We start from the raw sequence: 26269 nt of genomic DNA on the forward strand, positions 1-26269 counted from the left end.
AATGTTACTTGTATGTGTGTGTTTTCAGGACTGACCAGTTGGTATTGGATAACCATTTGGTGGCTCTCCCCCGAGGAAGGCGATTTCTTCTGCTCTCAGCTTTCCTTATTTGCCTGTAGTTTTTTGTTTTTTGTTTTTTTTAATAGGGTTGAGGCCTCCTGAGATGTTTTCCTGTCCATGTTAGCACTGGTGTCGTTCTTATTCAGCACCTGTGTAGGCAGCCATGTTGGCGAGACTTTTCAGGTGTAGTTTCTGACATCCCCGGGAGAGTCGATCTCATGGCAAACTCTGTTCTTCTGGCCCTTGCTATCTTTGCGGCCCCTCTGCTCCTCTGACTCTCAGCCTTAGGTGCGGGAATCCTGTTGATCAGCTGGTTTTGATTCCCCTTCTTTGTTACTGTGTCTGCCAACAGTGCCTCGGCCTGGGCTCGCTGTGCGCTGCACAGTACAGCTCTTTCCTGTAGTTTAATCTGCATCACGTTCTAGTAAGCTACATAGCATCCTTGTTCTTTTGCCGTTTGTTGTCTGTGTGGGTACAGGCGAGAGAGCCACTGTGGATGGACACAGAGAGCCGCCAGCTCTGAGAACAGATCACTGCCCATTTTTGTCTTGGGTGGCCCCTCTGTGGTGAGGTTAGAGGTAGACAAAGTGAGTCTTTTTTTTTTTTTTTTAACTTTCTTTGGATCAGGTTTTGCTCCTTATTGTAAAACCCAAAAGTATGCTGTTAGTCTCCTCCGCATTGGCGTTGTTACTAAAGCCCCTCGGGACTTTGGCAGCCAGCCTCCTGGTTAGTTGCCAATGCGGCTGCCAGTTTTCGTCTTTTCAAGATCCTTCATAGGGATTAAGATGGAAATTGGAGGAAGGGCATAGCATCCCCTATGGCTTGTCCTGCTACTGACCCAAGAGTCTGTGATCAATAGGAAAATACTAAAGTAAGAGTGTGATTCTCTGATAATTACTCTTTTCTTGAATAGTCTACTTTTAAAAACTTAACAAGCTCCTTAATAAAAAATAAATAGCAATGCAAAAATAGTTCCCTATCCTCCAGCAAATAAATTCAACTTACATCCTTACCAAATTTTGTCTAAATTTTATAATTCCCATGCCTAATCTCTTTTCTCGTGGTGTTGTTTGCATGTTACAGGGCTTTCAAGGAGCATGGGTTTTGCATAGAGCCAGTACCCACTCACCCACCCACACATCTACAGTGAATAAAATAAGTCCTGCCAGTGGTTTCCAAGTATAATGGTTTCAGTGTGTACTTTGTGGTCGGCTCCGGTTCAAATCCCATCTCCTGTGTTTATTATTCACGTGCTTACTGAGATCTTCAGGCGTTAATCTCATCATGTGTTGGAAATGAGACCCAGTGGTACAGTGATTGTCTAGCATGTCCGAGAAGGGTTCTGGGTTCAATCCACACCTCTGCAAAGAATACTGAGTTAAGATAATAGGTGAGCACAGTGGTACCCGTCTTGTTAGCAGTTAAGGAGACAGTAGGAAGAATGCGTGTATTCACATCCACAGGGCCTGGATGCAGGAAGAGCCCAGCAGCTGGAAGTGGAGCTACAAGGAAGATGTCCATGCTCACCCGTGGGTGGACACCATCCTGGCAGGTCTCTGCATGTTTTTAGCAGCCACTGGTTTGGGTTTTGTTTGTTCCCTTCCAAATTTCATCCCCGAAAGGTGCCGTTACTGTTTCCTTTTCTAAAAGTGTGACAGGGTCTTCTAGGATGTGTTTTTTGTGACAGATGGACAGCAGCTAGTGGTGAGAGGGGAGTAATGTAATCACGTCCCATCGATCAGCCGTCAACATGGAGCACAATGGCAGTCAAAACTGGGAACTGTACATGGACAGTGATGCTGCGGCCTCAACGTCTGGAACTGTAGAGTCCTAGAAAGCGCTAAGACACATAGTCCCTGGCCAGTCTCTTCATCAATATGTCAAATAAAACTCATACAGAAAATATGAAAATTAAAGGTTCATTTAAATGAAATGTTGAAATGTCACCAGTGACAACAGCATTTTGCCAGTCATATGGGGAAAGAAGGGAGAAGGTGATTGACATGTTTGTTAATAGAGGGATTTGCAGTTAGAGATTGTCTCAGGGTTTCTATTGCTCTGATAAAACACCATGACCAAAAGCTACCGGGGGGGGGGGGGGGGGGGGGGGGGGAGGGTTTATTTCATCTTCTACTTCCACATCATAGTCCATTTTCCATTTTTGAAGGGGGTAGGGTAGGAATGCAGGGCAGGAACCTGGAGGCAGGAGCTGATGCAGAGGACACACAGGAGCGCTGCTTACTGGCTTGCTCCTCATGGCTTGCTTAGCCTGCTTTCTTATAGAACCCAGGACCACCCGCCTATGGGTAGCACCACCCACAGTGATCTGGGCCCTCCCACATCAATCATTCATCCAGAAAATGCCTCACAGGCTTTCCACAGACCATCTGATGTGGCCTTTTCCTAGTTGAAGTTCCCTCTTCCCAGATGACTCTAGCATGTGTGCCAAGGTGACATAAAACTAGCCTGCATAAAGGTATTTGTTTATGGAGTCATAAGAATAAGCTAAGTGTATGGTGTAACACATCCAAAGAGATGCTGAAGCCATGTGTAAACACTTCACTGAGCAGACAGTGTAGCATATTGGTTAGGAGTAGAATTTAGGGAGTCCATCAGCCTGAGTTTCAAACCCAGTTCCATCATCTGCTCAACCAGGGGTCATGTTAGCAACCTAACCAAGTACCTTAGCCAAGGTTGTATCAACCTAATCAATCACTCTAGCCAAGGATGGAGAACTTAATCAATCACTTGTAGCCAAGGCTGGGGTTAACCTAACCAATCACCCTAGCTAAGGTTAGAGTTAACCTAACAAATCACCCTAGCCAAGATTGGATCAGCTTAACCAATCACCTTAGTCAAGCTTGGATCAACCTAATCAATCACCCTAGCCAAGGTTGGAACTGTGGTGTTGAGAATTAAATGAGACTAATTCATGTCAAGTATTTTAAAGGTTTATTATTTTGATTGTTATTATTATTATTAGTGTGTGTGTGTGTGTGTGTGTGTGTGTGTGTGTGTGTGTGTGTGTGTGTTTTCACATGTCTGTGAAGGCCAGAAGAGGGCATTGGATACCCTGGAGCTGGAGTTACAGGTGGTTGAGAGCTACCCAATGTGGGTGCTAGAAACCAGCTTGGGTTCTATGCAAGAGTACTAAGCACTCTTAACTGCTGAGCAGTCTCCCTATGGCTAGTATTTTAAGTTCTGTGTTAGTCTAGTTGCTATTATTCAATCCACCCTTGCCAAAACAATCAAAAGCCCAAACTAGTCAACTTTGGTGGTTAATGGCATGGATGAAACACACCTGTCTTTAAGTGGTTAGAGGTCAACAAAGTAATTCTGGCCTTTTTCTTTCCGTAGTTCTTTGTTTACTTCTTGCTGTGGCCATTCTTACAGGCCCAGCAGGGGGGGAGCACAGGCAGCTCTTCTCAGGCTCTGCTGTGATCAAAGCAACCATTGATTTGATTTGCCTAAGACCAGGTGTATGACTATGGAAAAAATATTTCCCACAGACATCAGCAGTCATGATTGAGAGATGGAATTTCCCAGATGGAATTCATGGCCTGTGGAAGACAATGTTACTTAAGCAGCTAAACTTCCAGTACCTGTTCAAATGCCTCCAAATAAGGAAAATTCATAGGTAGCAGATCACATCTCATCTTTTTAAATACGTAGTTCATGAGTGGACTGTGTTAACACTGGTGGCTTTCTCTAAAATGGGAGATGCTCTCGTATGGGAGAGAACATTATATGTCTTAGAAATTGAAGTTACAGCTGTCTGTACTTTATAAAGGGAATACGGAAGTCATGGCCCAGTTTATATTGTCTTATATATACCTCTCAGAGTATGGTCCCGGGTCATTGGTTATTTCCTTTTACAAATATTCTCTCTCCATTATTTCCCAGGCAAAACTATAAGGCTTGCGGAAGTTTCTGAGATTCCTCAGTTCACCACCCTCCCTTCCCAGGCCGCCACCCCCAGATCCACACACATGCTTATCCTCTAGTCTCTGCTGAGATTAACTGATGGATTTTGGCTTGGGTTTTAGTTTTTTAAACTGAGGTCTTGCTATGCACCTCAGGCTAGCCTTAAACTCCTGGTCTTTCAGTCTCGGCCTCTGAGTTTCTGGGATTATAGGCACATTCTCCTATGCCCGGTTGTGCATTCCTGAACTGACGCTGTTTAAAAAGAGAGAGAATTATTAATGCATCTGTGCTGATAACTTACTTTGTAGCTATGAATGGAAACTACATGCTCCCCTACCTTTCCGCTCCCCTGGGTTTTCGTTCCTCCTCCCTTGGAATTCCCTTCTTCCCTTCTTGCTCCTCTTAATGCCCATCCCCCATCCTCAGCACTGAGACCCTGAACCCTTTACTAAAGGCAAAAGAAGCGACTTCAGCAATGGAATTAAGAATGTATCACCCTAAAGCCACTGCTGTTTCCAACTGTAGATAAAGACCGTCTTGTTCAAAGATCTGCAAGGAAATTGCAAGACTCATGATCAGTTATTATGATAGACTACAAATAGAGTCCAAATATTTACTAACGTATTCTAATACTACCCATACATTGTATTTGTTGAGATGGATAATTGTCCCGTCTTTAGCCTCTTAGACTATGTGAGCATCTGAGTTTTGACCTGGTTATTGTTTGAAGTGTTGTGTTTGTGCCATCCTGGAAATTTCCACAGACAATATATTTGTTGTTGTTGTTGTTGTTTGTTTTATAGCCCATGCTGACCTCAGACTCACGGTTCTCTTCCCCGAGTGTTCAGTATACCTGTTTTTGATTTTGCTTATGTTTACTAATGGTTTAAAAGCATGTTAGAAAGTGAAAGTCCTCTTCAGTTTCACTGTACTTATTCCTCATCCCAGCGAACACTTTGGTGTGTATTTTTTTTAATTTGTATTTCCACAATTACCATCATCCCTTCTTGTGCACGGCAGCATTGCTTTGTGTGGTGCTGGAGACAGAACCCAGGGCCTAGTACATCCTGGGCAACTGCTCCATCACCAAGCTGCATCCCCAGCCCTGTGTGCATCTCTGAAAGCTCCACTTCTCCATGTCTTTGGACTGCTGTGGCAGTCTCATTTCCTGGCTGTGGAAGAGCATCTTCTTGTTTATTGGCAAGACCAACACCACATATCTGGTATCAGACTCTGACTTGCAGCATTCTTGTTAAGAAGCTAGGGTGCCAGGTCTTGGGCATACTTTTCTAGATGATTATTGTAATATTTCTAAAAACTTTTAAACAGCCATCTGTAGATTTCTAAAATCCATCTCTTTCCAAAGGGTTAGCCCATGTGAATTATTATATGAGATCATCTTGAGATTTTACATGTTTTTAAAATGAGGCAACCCAAGATTTATAGTTTATTCAAGTCTCCTAAATGTCGATTTAGTTTTCTTATTAATCTGGAGTCCTTAAGTATGTTTGTCATTGTTTAAACCACTTGTCACGTATTGTATTTTCTCGGCATGTCTTTTAACCACATCCTCACTAAAATATCTTGATTAGCATATTTTGGAAGTAGAATCATAATATACTATGACAGTTAGGGACTTAGAGAGCCTATTGGCATCATAAGAAGTCTGCCTGTGAAGACTTTCCCAAGGAATAGTCAACAAGGATTGTCCAGAAAGTCATATCTCTTACTAAGTTTACTTATTTTGAAATACTGTGGCTCTTAAGAATAGTGAAATAATGAGAATTAGTAACACACATAAAATTCCAGAATCAGTAGAAAAGTATTCTTTGTTTATTGTGCCTAATTGTCAGGAGAGATTGTCACAAGCTGATGCGGGCCAGGACACAAATACAGCCTATAGCAATTGATAATTCAGATATCATCCCACCAGAGGAATGATTCTCAGATGGCATACCCTGTCAAGCAAGGCTTGCAGGCCACTGACTCTGAATTCTGTTGCTTTCATCTGTAATTTCACTTGTGCAATAACAGCTATGATATCTCCCTATTACCATGCATTTTCGTGAAATGTATATATGTAATCTCATGATTGCATCTCAATTTTATGAGCACACATATATGCGTGGATGGTCAGGAAGATGACTTTTCATTAGCTGTACAATTTTGGTATATAGAAAATATATTAGGATATGCTTCATAACTAGATCTATTGTCCCACAAGGACTGTGGACCCTTAAAAGCCTTCTTTGTTCCTTTTGCCCAGACTAACTGCACACATTTAGTTCATTTTACCTCAAAGCAAGTTCAAACTAGACTAAAGGCCTTTGTAAATAGATCGTAAGTTTAAAACTTTACAGTTATGCACAAGGCCACAGTTGCAGGTGTCCACCCCTGGTTATCCACATAAAGCACTCTAAGAAAAGCCTGCTAGCTCTTTGCACCCTAAGAAAAGCATGCCAGTTCTTCACTTGCCAAGTCTGCTGATAAAGAGCTGTGTCTCGGTTTGTCGCACTGGGCACTGCGCCGCCCTCGCCCTGTCCCTCTCTCTGGTCCTGAGACCCTGAAACCTTGTGTTGCCATGGTAAACGCCTCTGTCCTTCTTGTCTACCTTAGGGATGTACATTTGACCAATGAGAGGTAACTCTTGTAGTTTTTATTATTGCTTCCAGCCTCCTGTAAAAGAGAACATTATTAGGCTAGATGAGGAGAAGCAGGAGGATTGGAACAGGGAGAGAGCAGAGTAGAACAATAGAAAGACCTGCAGAGAGGAACGGCTCATTCCTTCACCCTCAGACCCGTAGGTTTTCCTCGCTTGTTAAGTAGCATCTTTTCTGGACCCTGAGAGGGGCCTTAGGGGATGGCACCCAAAGGACCCTGTTACCCGATATTTTGGGATATCAGGACAGCTCTGGTTTTAGAGGTGAGTGGTTACATCAAGGTAGAGAACCTGAAGTTTAGAGGGCTTCCTTCCTCACTCTTGCCTTCTTTTGAATTGAATGAACTGTTCACGCATTCTGTAGTCTAGGAAAAATGTTTATTTTTAATTTTCTCCCTAAAAATACAACACATAAATTCTACTTAGTTACATCTAAATTTAACAAATATCTTTGTCTCTTCCAAGACTTACTGCTTTCAGTCTGACATCCCCTCCGACTTCCTTGCTAATGTTGTTCAGGAGTTTAACTCTATTTGTTTTTATGCCAAGACACCATCATCATCATCATCATCATCATCATCATCATCATCATTCTGTTCACATTTTCTTTTTTTGTTGTTTTTAAAGAGTTATTTATGTATTATGTTAATTGTATACATATGTGCACATGAGTATAGGCACCCACAGAGGCTCTGACTTGGAGCTAGAGTTACAGACACCTGACAGGATTGCTGGGAATTGAACTCAGTTCCTCTGGAGGAGCAGTACATGCGCTTAACTGCTGAGCCTTCTCTCCAGCCCCCTGTTCTCCAGCCCCCTGTTCTCCAGCCCCCTGTTCTCCAGCCCCCTGCTCACATCTCCTTATAGTTACTGCTCTCTTTGTACATCTCCCCTTCCTTGCATTCAGAGCCTCTGCAACCAAACCCAGTTTGGGACGAGCCGTCGGTCTCCAGAATCTCTAGGTAGGCAGTTAGTGCTTTCAGGAGCAAATGGGGAGAGCAGGGTCCTTAGAGATGTGCCTTGCAGTCAACACCAACCCATCCTGCAGTGTTGCCCCTCAGGGCTGAGGACTGTGGGACATCCTGCGTGAGCGTTGTCCCGGAGACTAGGGCCATCTCTGAGCTCTTCACCTTCGGCTCTCTAGTGGGAGTGTTTCATGGAAGTAAAGAAGAGCAATTTGAACTATTACAAAATATTCACATTACATATATCCAGGTTGTGTTTCTCTTGCTATGTGCAACTGTATGTGTGTTTATGTGTGTGAAATTAACTTAGTTTAGGAAACAGTGTTGATAGTAGTTGAAGTTCTTTTGATTTGGTTTTCTTTTCTTTTTCTTTCTTTTTTTTTTTTTTTGCAAAAGTAGCAAGATCACTTTATTCAAATAAAAATAAAATGGTGTATATTATTACAGAGTGTTACACTGTCAAGACGAACACTAGGCCACGTGAATATTAAAGGGCCCAGTTATTTGGGACTTCTATTTAGGAGGCTTGAGAGTAATTTGGTTCCTAAGGATTACAGTGAGGGTGTTGATAGATGGTGATATAATCAGTTTTCTACGTTTATGCCCGGTCTCATAATACATCTGGTTTTAATTGTACACATACTCAATCTTGTGTAAGCATAAATGGTAAATAGTGGATTCTTCTAGGGTCACAACATGCACCCAAAACCAGTTAAGACCAGACTGGCTCTTCAGTTATTCATATTCACATACATGAGGAGTACATTTGAATAGAAACTAAGTTCAGTTGTTACTAGGAGGGAGGAAACCTACTGTTGCTCAGAGATGGGTATGTTTAGCCTGATGCAGGGGGGTTCAGCAGTTACTAGGTGCATTTTTAGGAGAGAAGTGTGTGCTCGAGGGATGTGCAGGTGAAGGAGCTAGGCTGCCAAGTGCATTATTACAAGAGATGTGTGTACATAACCAAAACCAAATGCAATCCTAGGCCAAATGGTCTGTTTGCCTGCACATATCTATTTGTCCCAAGAGGTTTTTTTTTTTTTTTTTTGCTCTGCCATAGTGATGATGTGAAGTCTGATTTGCTCTAAGAGTGTGTTGTTTTTTTATCAGTAGCAGCCTTGTGTTTATAGTCCCTTCCTTCACACCCCTTCCTATCTTTTTTTTTAATGCCAAATACCGTTTATTGAAGGAGGTAGGAGGTCTTAAATACAGGCTTACAGCACAATGGGAGAACCTCAGAGGGCAGAAGTTCGCTACAGATGTTTTACAATCTTGCATCTAAGCTGTTAACACCCATTATGCAGGATACACAGAAAAGGAACTTCCCTTAAGCATTCAGGAGGGTGAAACCCAGGAGGGAATTAGCATAGGGAGGATATCAAGGTCAAGGTCAGCAAGCAAGGCAACAGTTACCCAAAATGGGGGCCAGGGCCCTGCAGGTCCCCCTTTTACTAATAAATGAGCTTCTGACTTAGGTTGTGTGGGACATCAGCAGGTCACCTTACCCATCATGGAGACACCTGCCCAGGCCACACAGGCACTCTGTCTTAGGTTGGTGAGCGCCCCCCAAGCATTACCCATCTTTAGAATACTCATTATCATACAGACTCAACCACATGAGCTGTAGAGTAACTGCTGCCAAAGATCTCAAAGTGGCACTGGGCTTGCAATCTGTGACACAGAAAAGACCAACAGAGGTCCTAACCCACCCATATCCAGTAGGCTAAAGGCAACTGAGCCATTCCCTTCCTTAATGAGCCTTACTGCAAATTGGAGTCCTTGTAAGATAGTATCCCAAAAGCAAATGGAACTTGAGTTTATAAATTTATGATTTGGTTTTCAATGTAGTAACCGTATTTTAACATTTTCTTACTTGGGAAACACCAAGTTGTAAATTGACGGATGGTACTTTTTGAAATGTTGCTGTCTTTGAAATCTCAAATCGCTGTTATAAACAACTAGCTGTGAGTTTGGGTGTGGACATCAGCCTTCTGGAAATCATGTTGTCTTAGTTATGCCAAGAGCTTTCTCATTTACTCATGTGTATGAGTCCTGGGATGTTCACAGTATTTTGCCTCCAGCAATACATAGCAGAGATACTAGATTAGCAAGTGTCCTCAGCTCTCTTCCAGTAGTTTATGTTGATTCAGTTTGCACCAGGTCAAGGTGAGCAGGGATCTAGAGGGTGTTAGCATTCTCAGTCTCTAAAGAACCCTGCTTTCAAAGTCACACAACCCAATATTCTTGCAGTAACTCAGGACATAATTTCTCTCCTATAACAGGAACAGATTGGACTAAGTGACATCCATTTGTTCTTTGGGGCAGTATAGGTTAGGTTGTGGCTATAGTTACATATCCTCTCCAAAAAAAAAAAAAGGCATGGATTTAACCTGTATTTCTATTAAATCTGTGACCCAGGTGTGATGGTACAAGCATACAACCCCAGAAGTCCTGCAGGAAGATTAGGAGTTCAAGGCCAGCCTTTGCTATAATATAGCAAGTTCCAAGTCAGCCCGGGCCACAGGAGACCTTGACTCAATACATTAATTAAAAAATAAATCTGTGTTCTCTTTGGCTATGAGAAAGATTTGAAGATTGTATCATAGCTAATGTTGAGGAGGCTGCTGCATCTGCAGTTTTCGGGCCACTTTTTTGGAAGATGTTCTTTCTTCATTTCCTTCTACATGGTCAGTGTGATGTCCCCACAGATGACTTGTGTTTCTTCCATAAAGAATGGTCACATTTAAATATAGCCGTGGTGTCATCATAGGCTGGACACTGACATTTTTATGTGGTGCTTACAGTAATTATTATGATATAGACAAATGACTCCATGCAGATCCACCGGCCACAGCTTTTGGATACATCTGAATTATGATAAGATTGTTCACTGGCAGATTTGTTATTTTCTGTAGGCATCAAGAAAAGAAGTCATAAAACAGTGCATGCCCACTGAAGAAGAAATTAACTTCTCCTAAAACTTCTTTTCCAGTGAAGGAAGCCCATCCCCCAGAGTGGAGCTGCTGCATAACATTGATCAGGACTTTTTCGACAGTTCACCGTGTGAGTACCCAGCCTTTGCTGCTGTGTTAAATGTTTTGTTGTGTTTTAGGAGACACCAGCACGCTAGCCTGGCGCTCTCTGCCCACCAGAGCTGATGTTAGTGTAAACATTTCTTCCCGACACATGTTCTGGTAATCTCATAGTGGTTTAAGTACTCTGTGAAGTTAGTGAATTCTGGCTCTACCGTTTGCTGGCCGTATGCAGCAGGAGCCCACAGGAGCCCACAGGCGCCCCGAGGCCCCTTTCTACCACCCGAATCATGTCACTGCCTGAGTTACCTGAAAGTTCCAGAACCCTTTTCCAGAAAATTCACCACCAGACAAGCCGCTGTCGGCCCTGGGCTTGTGCGAGCCTCCACAGCATCTGATTGGGTTGGCCGGGTGCTGCACAGAACCTGCTGAATCTCACGGGTGCCAATTTCCTCACAGTCCTGGGAATCATTCAGCTGCATTGTGCCTGCTGCCTGCCGGAGATCTGCCTTGTCAGTTCCTCAAGGGGTGTTGTTATATTCCCTGCGCTCATGTGGGGGTCATGCCACTTCCTTTCCAGACATTGTACTGCCTTGCTTAACTCTCTTTACTTCTTTGTCCTTTCCAAGTGACCCCAAGACCCTCCTCGCGCCTGGCCTTGTCATGTTCTTGCCCAACATTCCCTGTCCTGCTTGCCATTTCAAAGCACGGAGTTGATTATACCATCCCCAAACTCAGTACCTGTTTCCTGCCTCTCTGCAGTTTCCAGAGCATCCCAGAAGCCCCATGAAAAGCAGTTGTCCCCTCTCAGTGTCACTTCGTGCCCCTGAATAGCATCGGTCACATAGTCTAATTGGGCCTGGATGCCGAGATCTAGGATTTGTTTGTGTTCTGATCCTCATCAGTTAGCACAAGTGCCCAGGACTTGATAAGCACTCACTAATCATTACTTCATCACAGAGTGGACAATTAAGGAGAGATTAGATGCAATTAAAAATATGAAATTTCCAGGGAAATGGATGAATCCGGAAATTATTCTAGTAAGCCCAGTTACCCAGAGTTATAAAGATGGCATGTTCCTTCATACATAGATCTTAGCTTGTAATGTTTAGATATCTGAATATATGTGAGTGCAGTTATAGTCATGAAGCTTGGAAAAGAGGACCGTGAAAGGGGAAGGAGGGTCTCTGAGACAGGGTGAAGGTGATGGGGGAATAGAAGGATGGACAGGAAAAACAAATTACGTTTGAAAATGCCATCTGAAATCTAATACTCAGTATGTTAATTTTTAAAAGCTAAACACCACTCTTCCAAACCCAAGTGGATGCATTAAACCTGGAAGGGGAAAGTGTTCTAATAACAGGCAAGCAGTGTCTCTTCTACTGGAGTAAAATTACATGGACGGTAGAGGTAGAAGTGTGGGTTAGATCCTGAGGACTGCCAAGATGGTCCGTAGATTTGTGCCATCCGCTGTGGTAGTCACCAGCTCCATGTGGCTGCTGAGCCCTGGAAAGGTAGGTAGGTAATTATGGGTTGAGACGTCAGCTCCGAGTATAAAGTACATATTGGACTTTGAAGACTAGGTACACATATGGTGCATACATGTTGGAATGACAGGACTTGAATATGTTAAGTTGAATGTACTATTAATACATCATCTGTTTCTTTTTCCTTTCTTAAAGTGCGACTGGTAGAAACCCTAGAATTACATATGTGATTTGCATTGTATTTCTGTTGGTCTAGAAGAGCTATTCTAGAAGGTGCTAGGAAATCAGTTTATCAGGTGCACAGAGGACCTGTGATTAGTTACCTTGAGGCTACATGGTTCTAAACTTTCCCTGCCCCTGCACACCTAAGACACGTGGCCTATTCCAGGAATACCAAAATCTCCTGGGGAGGCCTGGAGAGCAGCAGGAATGCACGAGTAGATTTAAAAACTTCTCATATAACCCTGCTGCAGGGCATCCAGGATATGCTTCCCACATAATGGCTGTGGACTGTCTTCATTTGCTAAATACACACACACACACACACACACACACACACACACACACGCACGCACGCACGCACGCACGCACGCACACACAAATAAATAAATAAATAAATAAATAAATAAATAAGCAAACAAACAAACAAATAAATAAATAAATAAAATAAAAAAGCCTGTGGCTGCACACCCACTGGGCTATAGTTTCGTTTGGCATTAGAAGTGACAACCCAGAACCAGATTCTTACGTGACGATCACAGCCCTGATTGCAGCAGGGTTCTTATTGTGAGTTGCCGTCACTTTTGGCTGCCCTCCCTAAAATACTCCTAGCAAACTGATACCATGGACAAGAGGTTCCTGCAGCGTTCAGGTTAGAAGGGGCGCAGAGGTCTGGATGGGGGACTCCACCCCTCAGCCGCTAGGATGTATGTGTCCAGTGTGTTATTCGGTGACTCCACCCCTGAGCCGCTAGGATGTATGTGTCCAGTGTGTTATTCGGCGGTTGTGCTAAGTTCCATCATTGCGGTCGTTAATTCAGAGGCACTGTTCGGCCTCTGCCGTCTTCTGTGCCTCCTCCAAAGAAACCCGCTTGATGCTGGCCTTCCTTACCAACTTGGTTCACACGAGTGAGGTGTCCTCCGTCGTCTGTATCTGCAGGGAGCATTGTGCCCCCTTCCTCCTCACACAGAGCCACCCTGCGGGCCTTTTCTGCGATGGCTGAGTCACTTCAATCTGCTGTGAGGCACAATCAGAAAAAAAAAAGAAAGAAAAAAAAAAGAAAAAGAAAAAAGCTCTCTTTGGGGGGGCCTGCTACTTTTTGTTTGTTTGTTTGTTTGTTTGTTTTCCGAGACAGGGTTTCTCTGTGTAGCTTTGCACCTTTTCCTGGAACTCACTTGGTAGTCCAGGCTGGCCTCGAACTCATAGAGATCCGCCTGGTTCTGCCTCCCGAGTGCTGGGATTAAAGGCATGCGCCACCACTGCTTTTTACCATGAAGACACGAACCTGCTCTCTTTCCTTTGCAGTTACTTGTAGGGAAAAATTAAATCCAGTTATAAGAAACTATGAACTTAGAGGACAACGTCTGCAAAGTCTAAGAAGATATTCTAGAAGCTTTTGTGAAACCAGAAAGCAGCTGTCTAGTGTATCCAGGAGGGCTGACATTTGAGCCCGGGTTACCCCAGAGCCACAGCTGGCTCCCAGCTCCAGTGCCTCCCAGACTGATGATCAGACTGGGGGTGGGGCAGGATAATGAAGCCGCACTCTGCTAGGAGCACCTGTCAACAGGCAGTAATGACTGAATAGAAAGGAAAGCCTTAGACGCGTTATAAACAAGAGACTAGTTTGCATGAATATGTGGTTTTGTTATGGCTACCTCCTGTTCACCTCCCTGAGCCCTGTCCTCTTTCCTTCTCCAAGGTCTCCTCACCTCATGAACTGTGTGTTTCCCAGGGGAGCCCTGCCTTCCACATATTCCCCAGGCTCCCTCAGAAGCTGGCTCTTGGGTTTAGCAGTCACTCCTTCCTACCCCCTCTTTAGAGTAGCGGGAACATCCAGGGAAATTGGGGTTCCCTCCTTAGACTCGTCATCTCATTAATAAAAGCATTTAAAAACAGACTCAGAAGGCAGCTCGGGGACCATTTTATGAGAATTTGAAAGAAAAGCAACAGAGTGTTCCAGCTGTAAGTCTTGGCAGCTGCTGAATGGAGGTCGATGGAGGAGAGTGGAGAGAGAATGGCATGCCTCCCGAGGGACGGGCCGTGAGAGCTGGCATTCTCATCAGCGGAGGCTGGCAAGGAGCTGACGCCGAAGAGCGGTGTGCGGGGCTTCAGAGGATGAGGGGGAAAGCGGGAGGCCAGGGAAAGCATGCTTAGATGGGGAGAACATGGCTGCACTTTGGAAAAACGGTGCAGAAAGAGAAGGAAAAAAATTATAACTTTTGAGTTTAGAACTCAAAAGGCAGGCAAGCTTGGCAGTGAAGACAGGCAAGCCCCTGCATCGGGGAGGGGCCATGTGGGAAGTGTAAGTGAGGACATTATCTCATTAGGAGGTAGTTATTCCTCCTGTCTCCTGAGCGTGTTAGTGGGTGAATCGGCTTTCCTGGGGAGGAGACTCTGGCCGTGTGATTGACAGGTCCAGCTCAAGGGAAGAGACAACATAGTATATATAATGTTCTAGTCTTTGGAGGAAATCAGAATGTTATGTCTCCACTCAGGGCCAGAGGGATTCCATTCTTTTGACTAGAAGGCCTAAGGAGAGGCAGTTGTAATGTTTCCTTTCTAGTGTTAGCAGGAAAAAAAGATGAGGTCCAGAGCCAACCATGAGGAAGGGGTCTATGCTCAGTGGCCTCCGAGGTTACTAATCTCGGCCTGCTTAGCATTTGTACTCGATCATTATTTTGGAAGTGGGCTGAAGTTGGGAATAGATACAACCACATTTCCACCGCGAACACCTAGAGGTCCGATTCCAAAGCTGCCCCCCAGAAGGGAGTAGTGTCTAGCCAGAACTTCAGCTCCTCTCCCATACGGCTTCCAGACAGGGGAGGTGCTCACTGAGGAGAAGAGGGAGACAAATAATCGCACTCCTTCTGCTTTCTGGGCCTCTGCTCCTCTGAGCAGGACCAAGGACATTGCCCATGGAGGGTAGACCACACGCGGCACCTAGAACCTCATACCTCTATGCCTTTCTTTCTAGGGGAGTGGCCCAGACTCAGTGTCTTTCCCTAGGAGTGGGCAGGAGAAGTAACCAGTGAGGACTTGGGGAAAGGGATGGCGCTGTTCACAGTGAGTTATGGGAAAGCCTGGAGGTGTCTGGAGCATTGGGGGGGCGGGGCAGCTGTGATGCTGTGTCTGATAGCTTACATAGGTCCCAGGACTCTCCAGTGCCCGACTCCGTGTTTCCCAGCACCATTCAGATCATGGCGAGTTGCCAGATTGGTCTTGGCTCTTCTGGGGTGATGGTCCTCTCAAGCTGAGACCTCAGCTCACCTCGGATGTCAGATGTGATCACCAGAACTCCAGAATAATCCAATTGTGTGATATATGTAATACACACAGACACAGACACAGACACACACAGACACACACACACCAGTTATGCTGGCAGGAGCCCAACTACCAGTGAAGGGCACTGATGGAAGTTAGCACAGTCCCTGCCACCAAGGGCCCGCTCTGTAAAGTGGCTCTGTGCAGTGCTGTTACGACCTCAGATGGAAGGCCTAGAAGAGAAGCTGTGGATGTCACTATGAGATGTTAACTTCTGCTAGTGATGATGGAGACAATGGGACTTAGCTCCCTTCCCTCCCCGCGGTGTTTGAATAGGAATGGCCCCCGTGGATTCATGGGTTCGAATGCTTGGCCTTTAGGGAGTGATACTATTAGGAGATGTGGCCTTGTTGGAGGAGATGTGTCACTGTGGGGGTGGGCTTTGAGGTCGCATATGCCCAAGCTGTGCCCAGTGCAGTACACAGTCTCTTCTGTTGCCTACAGATCACGATGTAGAACTCTCAGCTCCTTGCTGGCAGCAAGACTACCAGCACACCACCATGTCCCGCCATGGTGAGCCTGGACTAAACCTCTGAACCTGTAAGCCACTCCATTAAATGTTTCCCTTTGTAAGAGTTGGCCATGGTCATGGTGTCTCTTCCCAGGAATGGAAACTCTAAGACACTCCCTCACACAGACATCGTCTCACGTACAGTTGCCACATCTGCTTGAGGTGTAAGACTCATCCAGTTTCAAATATGTCGTGACTTGAATATAAAATGGCCTGGCTGGCAGTAGGTTACTATGGCCTTTGAAGGTTATAAACCGACCCCTGGCTCCAGCCTCTCTCTCTCAGCTGCCCTTCTGCCGTTGTCTAAACAGCTCTCCTCCTCATCCACTCCTGAGATCATGAGGCCAGACTCATGGAGGCAAGTGACCGTGGACCAAACCAAGATCTTTACTCTGTGAGCTGAAACAAGCCTTTTCTCTTAAGTTGTTCTGTCAGGTGTTCTCAAAGCAACAGTCCCGCTTCATTCTCCGATGCCAGTTTTCTGTCCTGGTTATCTCCATGTCGCTGTGACTGTATCATCTGATGGAAAAAACTCAAGGGAGGGAAGCTGTATTTGGGACAGGTGTCCGTCAGGGAAGGGACAGGGGGACAGATTGAGGAGCAGCTGGTGGCTGGAACAAGCATCTAAATAAGAGCCTGTAGAGGACATTTCAGATTCAGAGTGTCATGCTGACGGCTCCAGACTTTAGTCCCTTTGGTTCGTGTGGGGCTTCCGAAGACCCCATGCTTCTGTTCTCTTCAATGCATCACCTCCCTCATGCTCCCGTTTCCCCGATCATGTTTACATCGTTCCTACTCATGCTCACCTGTTTCTTGCCAGAGATACGTGCTCCAAGCAGATCAGACACCATCTGTATAGCTTGCTCAGTGCCTGCATTCTATGAAACAATGCATGCTGATCAGTGAGTCTGTTACCATCGATTCCCTTTGCTCAGAACAGTCTAGCAAGAATGGTGATGGTCTCACCTGTTCTCAGATTAGCTTTCCTTCTATCTCCAGAACGCGGTGAGTGTGGTGAGCTGTACCAGCTCAGCACTGTGCATTACTGCAGAATGTAGTGAGTGTGGTAGGCTGCACCAGCTCAGTACTGTGCATTACTGCAGAATGTGAAGAGTGTGGTAGGCTGCACCAGCTCAGTACTGTGCATTACTGCAGAATGTGCTAAGTGTGGTAGGCTGTACCAGCTCAGTACTGTGCATTACTGCAGAATGTGAAGAGTGTGGTGGGCTGTACCAGCTCAGTACTGTGCATTACTGCAGAATGTGGTGAGTGTGGTGGGCTGCACCAGCTCAGTACTGTGCATTACTGCAGAATGTAGTGAGTGTGGTAGGCTGCACCAGCTCAGTACTGTGCATTACTGCAGAATGTAGTGAGTGTGGTGGGCTGTACCAGCCCAGTACTGTGCATTACTGCAGAATGTAGTGAGTGTGGTGGGCTGCAGCAGCTCAGTACTGTGCATTACTGCAGAACGTGGTGAGTGTGGTGGGCTGTACCAGCTCAGTACTGTGCATTACTGCAGAATGTGCTAAGTGTGGTGGGCTGTACCAGCTCACATACTGTGCATTACTGCAGAATGTGGTGAGTGTGGTAGGCTGTACCAGCTCAGTACTGTGCATTACTGCAGAATGTAGTGAGTGTGGTAGGCTGTACCAGCTCAGTACTGTGCATTACTGCAGAATGTGGTGAGTGTGGTAGGCTGCAGCAGCTCACATACTGTGCGTTACTACAGAATGTGGTGAGTGTGGTAGGCTGCAGCAGCTCACATACTGTGCATTACTGCAGAACGTGGTGAGTGAGGTGGGCTGTACCAGCTCAGTACTGTGCATTACTGCAGAATGTAGTGAGTGTGGTAGGCTGCACCAGCTCAGTACTGTGCATTACTGCAGAATGTAGTGAGTGTGGTAGGCTGCAGCAGCTCAGTACTGTGCATTACTGCAGAATGTGGTGAGTGTGGTAGGCTGCACCAGCCCAGTACTGTGCATTACTGCATAAGATAGCGAAGTTCTAGAGGTACCTGGGTAGTCAGGCTTTCCCCCCTTTTCCTAACCCAGATGGAGAAATCAAGGTTTTAGGTCCTTCATAACTGTTAAATAATGGAGCTTGAACTTAGGGCTCCTCCCTTCAGACATTTCCAACCACACTGATTCTAGGCCTCTCTCAATTCCTGTCCTTCACTGATTTGATGGGAAAAGGTTGACTGTAGTGACAATCACCTCACCACAATGACGGCATGTGGGGGTATGCTGTGTTTAAGTGAGACCAGCCTTGCTGGCTTCGCATGTGGTCTGACTCTGGATGGTGATTGCTTCTGACTGTAGAGCTGGCCCTGGACACCCTGCTCATGCCCTGTGCTAACCACACTGAAGGCAGAAAGAGAAGAATGTGGGGCTGGGAGGTATCAGCTCGTGCAGTGTGTAGAAGTTTGGAGTGTGTCGGACTTGGGTTTGAATGGCAGTTCAACTCATTTCTTGAGAGCCTGGGATGAGTTCTTCCAGTGGTCTGTTCTGTGGCCAAGGAATTGAGGACACTCACAGCACTGTCCTGTAAATAGACCCCTCTGCCCTGAACACCAGTTATATCGTGGCTGTTGGGGTGGGGAGGGTGCTACAGTTTCTGCTTTATGTATGTCTACAGTTTTAAGCTCCAGTGATGAGGACATGTCACCGTCCACAGTCAAAAATAACGTGTTGGATTGAGTTTGGAAAGTCACTTGAGGCTCTGTGGAGATCATGCTGTCTGCAAAGTTGTGACACAGTGTCGGGCAGAGAAACTAGTGTGTAACTAGACTTCTCTGCTGTGAGCCCCGGACCCACAGACCCACAGACCCACAGACCCACAGACCCACTACAGACCCAGCCTTCTCTGCTGAGTCCTTTCTTTCAGCAAGGACCTTATCCGTAGCTCATCTTCATGCTCGCAGGATGCATGCTGAGCTGCCACTATTTGTCATCTGCAGTTTGTCACACTTCTCGGGCCGCGGGTCACTCTGCGCCCTCCCTCGCGGAGCCCCGGCACATGTGATTTTTCTCTTTTTGAACTTTCAGAGGAATCTAGGCCTCCTCCCCCGTTCTGGAAGCTCTGCTGCTTGTTCCCTGTATGGCTTTCTTGATGCCTTGAGCATCCAGCCCCACAGCCGCGTACCCTGTCTCACCCACCCCACACGGCACATCTCAAGTGACAACATCCGTCAAACCTCTGTGGCTAACTCTCCACCTAGACCTGCCTTTCCTCCTGAGGAAATGCAGCAACCAAACCCAAACCACAGCACTTTAAAAATGCTAATTAATCCTCGCCATGGATGTTGGCCACACCACACTAGCAAATCCCACGGCTCCAGTTTTATGTTTGGAGGCATCAGGGTAATTGGCGTCAGAGGACAGAGGCTGACTGAAGGGTTTGGCTTGCCCTGTCTCTGGGAGTGAGGCCATCTGATGGGGGACCCGCTGCCTCACCACATTCCCTTCCTGCACATGCATCACTGTGGGATTACTTTTCTATAACCCCATTGCATTCCATTGCGATAGGAAAATACCTGCAGCCAAGTAATTTGTAAGTAAAGAAGTGCGTTCAGCTTGCAGTTCTGGAGATTGCAGCTGGCCCTGACATCTGCCTGACTCTGGTGAGATCTCCACTGGCTGGGTCACGTTGTGGTGGGTGGCATCTAGAAGAAGGTGCATGTGAGAGGGAGTGACCAGGTGGTGACCCTGGGAGCCAGAGGAAGGAGGAGAGGGCCACCTCATCTTTACTTAGAGTCAAGGGCATCAGTTCCTGAAGGGGGCAGCATTGCCCCTCTATGGCCTAACGACCAGGCACTAAGCCCCGCCTCTTAATGGTTGCATGGTCTCCCAACATGGCCTCACTGAGAATGAAGCTTTCAGCATGCCAACCCTTGGGGGGACACTCAAAACACAGCACTCATTTACATGTGTGCTGCCCCCACCCCAGCCCAGCATCACGAACGAGGCAAACTCATCTCCAACTAATTCAATTCCTCTTCTTTCATTCTGGTATAACAAGACATTTCAACTATGGCTTTAAACGTTTCTGTGGCTGAGATAAAACACCCCGATGTAAAGCAAGTTGGGGAAGACAAGGTTCATGTTGGTGTGCAGTTCCAGAGGTGATACAGCTCATCATGGTGGGGAAGGCAGGGCAACCAGATGAGGTTGGCCGGGCAGTCAGGAAGCAGATCGGACACATTTCATCAGAACACGTCTGATGAGACCTTACAATGACTTCTCAACAGAAACAGTGGTTGAATAGAATTTAACTGTGCTCTGACAGTGCTTAACCTCTGCCCCAGTGGTCCAAGGAGAGGTGTGTGAAAGGTTTCTGTACCCCGATATAAGTCTCTATGCTGATGCATCAATCCAAATCAGACCGAATTAAGAAAAAGCCCAGGTTTAATGGGTAAAGTGTTCCCAGATGATATTCTGCCCACCCCCACCCCCATCCCACCCCACGCCCGCGCCAAAGGAGACAGGGAAGAGAGACTAAAAAAACATGTGTCTGTTTGGGGGGGGCAGTTTAAATACCCTGTGGGAGTGGTCTTGAGCATCTCTGGGAGAGGAGCTGTGTTTGGTGGGCTTTCTAGGATGAAGCAGGGTTTGGGGAGAGAGAGATGGGGGAGGGTGATTGAGGAGGACCTTTCACCAGAGCATTCCAGACCCTCTGGGTATGTGGGTGCCCGAGGCTGAGGTGGACCTTCCACCAGAACAGTGAGTCCTTCTGACCTGTCTCTGGGATTGAGTTCTTCTGGTCCTGCAGGCCTCCAACGCTGCTTCCCTTCTCACAGGGTCTCCTGTCCTGTCCATCTTGTTAAGATTCTCAGGATGACATGAGGCCCACCTGGAGAGCCAGGCTGCCTCCCTGTTTAGGGGCTTCCTGCTCAGGATCCTCCTCCATCTGCACTTTGAATTCCCCTTTGCCCTGTGGCCCAACACCTTCACAGGTGCTGGAAAAATCAGGAGAAGGAACTCAATGGTGCCTGGAGGTGGAAGGCATTATTCTGTCTACCACAAACACTCCGTTGCCCTGGATTTTATGAAAACCATCGAGTAGCCTAGAAGATAACTGGAGGGAAGAATAACATACAAGTTTAAATAAATTCAAATAACAGATGGAGGCGACAGTGGTAGAAATAGTATGAGCTATATTTGGCTAGTTGCCAGTTGTTTCCATGGAGTCTGACAGAGTTTCTGTGAATGCAGGAGGGCCCTGCTCCCTCCCACAGGCTGCCTGCTGAGAGGACAGGCAGCCTCTTCACCACAGGAAGTGGCAGACTGTGTGTGGAGGCACACTCAAGCCTGCTTGGGCAGAGAGAAAGCATCTGAGTAAGGGTTGGCCAGCCTCCGGACTGGAACTTGATCCCACAGGCAGTGGGAGCTACCTAATTGTTCTTGCGCAAGTAATGCATTAAAAGTGGGAGCATTGAAACACGGGAAATTTCGAAGATAGTGGTAAAAATTGTATTACAACACTCTCTGGCCACCCTAAAATAAGCCTTGCAGATGTTCTAGTGTGTCTTTTACAGTTCTTGCTTTCTCTTGATTTTATTCATTAATAGACACATGTAAACACATTCTTACAGGATTTGAATCATAAATTTGAAGTTAATTTAACATACGCTTATATAGACACTGTAGATGGGAATTTCTCCAGTCATGCCTTGCCCAGAAATCCAGACAAATCTCTCCAATCCGTGGTCTGACAGCCGCTTATAAAATAATTACTCAGAGGCTTATAATAATTACCAACTGTATGGCCTATGGCTTCAACTTCTTGCTAGCTAGCTAGCTCTTTTTTTTGAAGACAGGGTTTCTCCGTGTAGCTTTGCGCCTTTCCTGGAACTCCCTTTGTAGACCAGGCTGGCCTCGAACTCACAGAGATCCGCCTGGCTTTGCCTCCCGAGTGCTGGGATTAAAGGCGTGTGCCACCACCGCCCGGCACTCTTTCATCTTAGATTACCCCATTTCTATAAATCTATATGTCACTACACGGCCGCGGCATTACTGGTCTGCTGACATCGCTCCTCTGGTGGTGGGCTCACATCTCTCCACCCTTCTTCACCTTGTCTTTAGTTTGAATGTACCGCCTAACCTTATCCTGTCCTGCCATAGGCCAATGCAGCTTTATTTATTATCCAGTAGGAGCCACACATTTTCATAGCATACAGAAAGATCCCCAGCACTTCCCCTTTTCTGTCTAACCAAAAGGGAAGGTTTTAACTTTAACATAGTAAAATTATATATAACAAAACAGTTATCAAGCAAGAATTGCAGTTACACTATCTAGTCTATTTGTATTTGGTAAAATTTTAAAAAATGCTCTATTGTCTATCCTATTTTTGTGAGTCTAAAGTTTTATAACTAATTTATCTTTTATCATGACTAAGGAAAACTATAATTATAGCTATCTAGTCTTCAACTCCATCAAAGACCCCAGAAGGTTATAATATTACCTGAGTAAACAGGAAATGCATTGCAAGCAACTTTCATAATTCTAGAAATGACAGGCATCTGGCTGCCTGGACAGTCATCTAAAGTTCCTCTGTAACATTAGGGCATCTGTCTTCAGCCAACAGGCCTAGAGTCTCTGGCATGGTTTTCAGTGAAGCAGGAAATTTTAAGGACTGTTCCGCTCATTCTGGCTAAGTTTGTCAGTCACTTCTCCTCATGTCCTGTAGAATGTCTGTCAGTTTATTTTGTGAAGCAGGAACCTGAAGGACCATCTCACCTTGCAAAGTTCAGAGGTCATCTTCCTATGGGTCATGCATGTCCAGTTTATACAGCATTCTGTCAAGCAGTCGAGGCAAGAACATTTTTTTCTTGTCTAGTGGCGAACTTTTGCCACAAAGAAAGCAAACTCCATAATGAGTTTCTTTGATGCCCATCATCTTTTCTGAAGTAGATTGGTGCTGCCAGGAGCAGACGTGTCTCAGTGTCCAGAAAGGTCTAAGTTCTTAAAACATTTTAAATGCCATATCATGTAGGTCTTTGAAGTGTTTAAAGATTACCTACCTAATTGAAATATACCTTTGTATGCCTAAAAAAACTTAACTATAAGTTTGATTATCATAGATGACTATTAATCTGTATATAGTATTATATTTTAAAATTTTAAATGAATTGCATAAACATAATACCTTAAACAAGAGTAGAAATATACATACAGTATAACAAAATAAAATTTGTATCAATAAACTAAAATCTATAGCAATGTAAAATATTTCAGACAAGTTGTTGCTCTTTAAAAGTAGATTCAATAATCTACTCTTTCATCCTATCTCATATATATACACACACACACACACACACACACACACACACACACACACACACACACCCTTTTCTTCCTTAGAAAGAGATTTCATTTATAATCAACTTGCTTTAAGTAAAAATAAACATACATAAACAATATTTTGGGAATTTGGGCATAGCTTCCGATACTACTTCCTCCTGATTAGGGGTGCTGCTAATCTTATGGGGATCCTGAGAAAATTAAGAATTATAGTTAAATCTTGGCTGTAGTAGTCTGTGAGGCCAGATCATCTCAGCTAGTTGCTTTGAAGCTGTTTTGGATGTTGGATCATCTGGGCCATGGTGTTGTCAGAGACCTTTCAGGGGGTCTTGGTTGATCAAACTATATTAGCCTGGAAGCAATCCACAGGTTCTCATCTTCTGTGGAAATAAAAGTAGAACCTCCTTTCCAAAGCAAACATATCCTTAGACATAAATTTTGAAGTCAAAATACCTTAAAAATATACATATTGGTTTAACTTGGTAGCTCCTACAATAGAATGTCTCTGTAGTTAAAAATTCTAAAAACAATATAATAATATGCATTCTTTAGATTCTTTGTGTAATTTCCGTACTTACATGGCTTAACTTTTATGTTTCTTTTACTGTCTTTTTAAAGACTTTATTTTTTTTAACTATTTATTTCTTTATATAACTGTCTAAATTCATTTTCCTCTCTCTTCCAAGCCTACGTACATTTTTACACACACTGTAAACCATTTAGAAGTTTTTTCCATCTGAATCTGCCCTATTGTGAATCTGTAATCACTTTTTAGCCATTGATTTAAACTGCAATGTGGCTAGGACCAAAGTGACAGCCCTGGCTGCCGGCTCCGCCCATCTCTGCTTCCCAGCATGGCGGAAGTACGTTTACCTTACCGCCAGCTCTGGGAGCCATGCTCACCACCAACTCTGGGAAGCAGTGGGTCTATGCCTCCATCAAGCAGTGTGTAGCCCAGAAACCTCTTGTTGTTGTTGTTGTTGTTGTTCTGTCTGTACTAGCAAAAGCTAGGTCCACCAGGCAGCACACTGCTGGCTTAGAGACACCACTGTGTACTGTGGCAGGAATCTGCCATGCTGCTTAGCTCATGGCGGCTGGCGGCCAGCTCCACCTCACAGCCACCTCACAGGCAGCTGTCAGGAGATGAGTCTATGCACTGCTGCTGACATGAGACTGTGAGACTAGGAAGCCTAGTGTGGCTCCGTTTCTGTGCCTTTAGAATCTTTAAACTTTGTTAGGTCTATGTGGATCAATGCCCATTGGTGAGCACCAAATGTAGAGGGAAGTTTCTCTGGGTCCTGCCTGGCCCATGGTCAGGACAAATCTCTCCCACCTTATAAAATAATTACTCAGAGGCTTATATTAATTACAAACTGTGTGGCCTATGGCTTCAACTTCTTGCTAGCTAGCTCTTTCATCTTAAATTAACCCATTTCTATAAATCTATATATTGGCACGTGACCTTGGCATTACTGGTCTGCTGACATCTTGTTTCTCCTTCAGCTGTGGGCTGGTGTATCTCTCAATTCCACCCTTCGCCTCATCTCCAGTTTGAATGTACCACCTAACTTTGCCTGCCCTGCCGTAGGCCAACACAGCTTTATTATCCAGTGAGAGCCACACATATTCACAGCATATAGGAAGACATCCCACCGCAAGACACTAATTTTTTTAAATTTAAATGAAATTTTAAAACTTGTATAGTCATTTTATGAATGGTTGCATAGGTTGGGATTATATGAAATGAACCTACCACTTCAGCACAATAAAATGCTTTGCTACGCCGTTGCCCTAATCCTGCATTTTAAGGGTATTTTCAAAGTTTCACTCACACACAAAAAAATGTTCATGGATGCCCTGATGATTGGCACTGTTTTGTCAACTTGACAGGTTCTAGGAGCACTGAAGAGACATGCCTCTTCCCATGTCTGGAAGAAGGCCCACCCTAATGTGGGAAGCACAATTTTATGATCTGGGGTCCTGATCTGAAGAAAAAGGAGACAGTATACTGAGTATAAGTTTGCTTTATGCATCAATCTGTGCATCCGGTCCCTGGCATCCACACAGTAGAGGGAGAGCACTGACTCTCTCAGGGTATTGACTGCCCACTTGCCCACTCACTGTGGCACATGCCCACACCTATGCATGCACACAGAAAATAAGTGAATACAATACTTTTTAAAAGGTGCATTTTAAATGTAAAAATTTTCATTTTCGTTTTGCAGAATTCTTCACTTTACATTCAAGTATTCACCAGCCTTCTAGTTTGCCAAAGTTTTAATCACCTGTACTTGGCTGTTTATAAATGTTTAATCGTTTACTGCTGGCTCTTGGATATACAGGAATGACAGCAGGTAGAAAATAGAAAATAGCCATCGTGAGCCTGGGGATTTGTAGCAGGGACAAACTGGCCTCTTCATGAACAAAGTGCTTTCCCATGGATCCCACCTTTCGGAGGGACAGCCTGCAAGCGTGGCCGCTTCACATCGTTAATCATTTTTTAGGCGCCTTGTGTTTTATTACCGATGCCAGGGGTCCTTCTATTACGGAATTCTGTCAGCTAGCAGGAGGTACACAGCAGGTTTGTTTTGTTTTGTTGTTTGTAGAGGTGGGGGTTGCTAAGGATGGAATTCAGGATACTACTGACCTGTGACCCAGCCCCGCCCTTGACGTTCAGACATTTCGCAGACGCTTCCTTTTATCAGTGGCGGCGGCGCGGCGGCGGCGTAGTCATCGTCGTCAAACTCAGGTCTAACGGTCTCATCGGTTTGACCCCAGCAAGAGAACGA

The 26269-nt window shown here is 45.1% G+C and overlaps 1 protein-coding gene and 1 non-coding gene across 3 annotated transcripts in view; both read left to right on the forward strand.

Annotated features, from left to right (window-relative positions):
* The window catches only part of Arsb (arylsulfatase B), a 170114-nt gene that overhangs the window by 91931 nt on the left and 51914 nt on the right, over positions 1 to 26269 (forward strand). For both annotated transcript variants that reach the window (XM_006981769.4, XM_042261637.2), the window contains exon 6: positions 10601 to 10671. In XM_006981769.4, the coding sequence (XP_006981831.3) occupies positions 10601 to 10671 (71 nt within the window). The remainder of the gene's footprint in view (positions 1 to 10600; positions 10672 to 26269) is intronic.
* On the forward strand, positions 5109 to 5233 carry LOC121823017 (small nucleolar RNA SNORA24). Its single transcript, XR_006064311.1, has one exon. It is a non-coding gene; the product is annotated as a small nucleolar RNA SNORA24 (small nucleolar RNA).

This window comes from Peromyscus maniculatus, chromosome 15 (genome assembly GCF_049852395.1).
Source record: "Peromyscus maniculatus bairdii isolate BWxNUB_F1_BW_parent chromosome 15, HU_Pman_BW_mat_3.1, whole genome shotgun sequence".
Taxonomy (NCBI): Eukaryota; Metazoa; Chordata; class Mammalia; order Rodentia; family Cricetidae; genus Peromyscus; species Peromyscus maniculatus.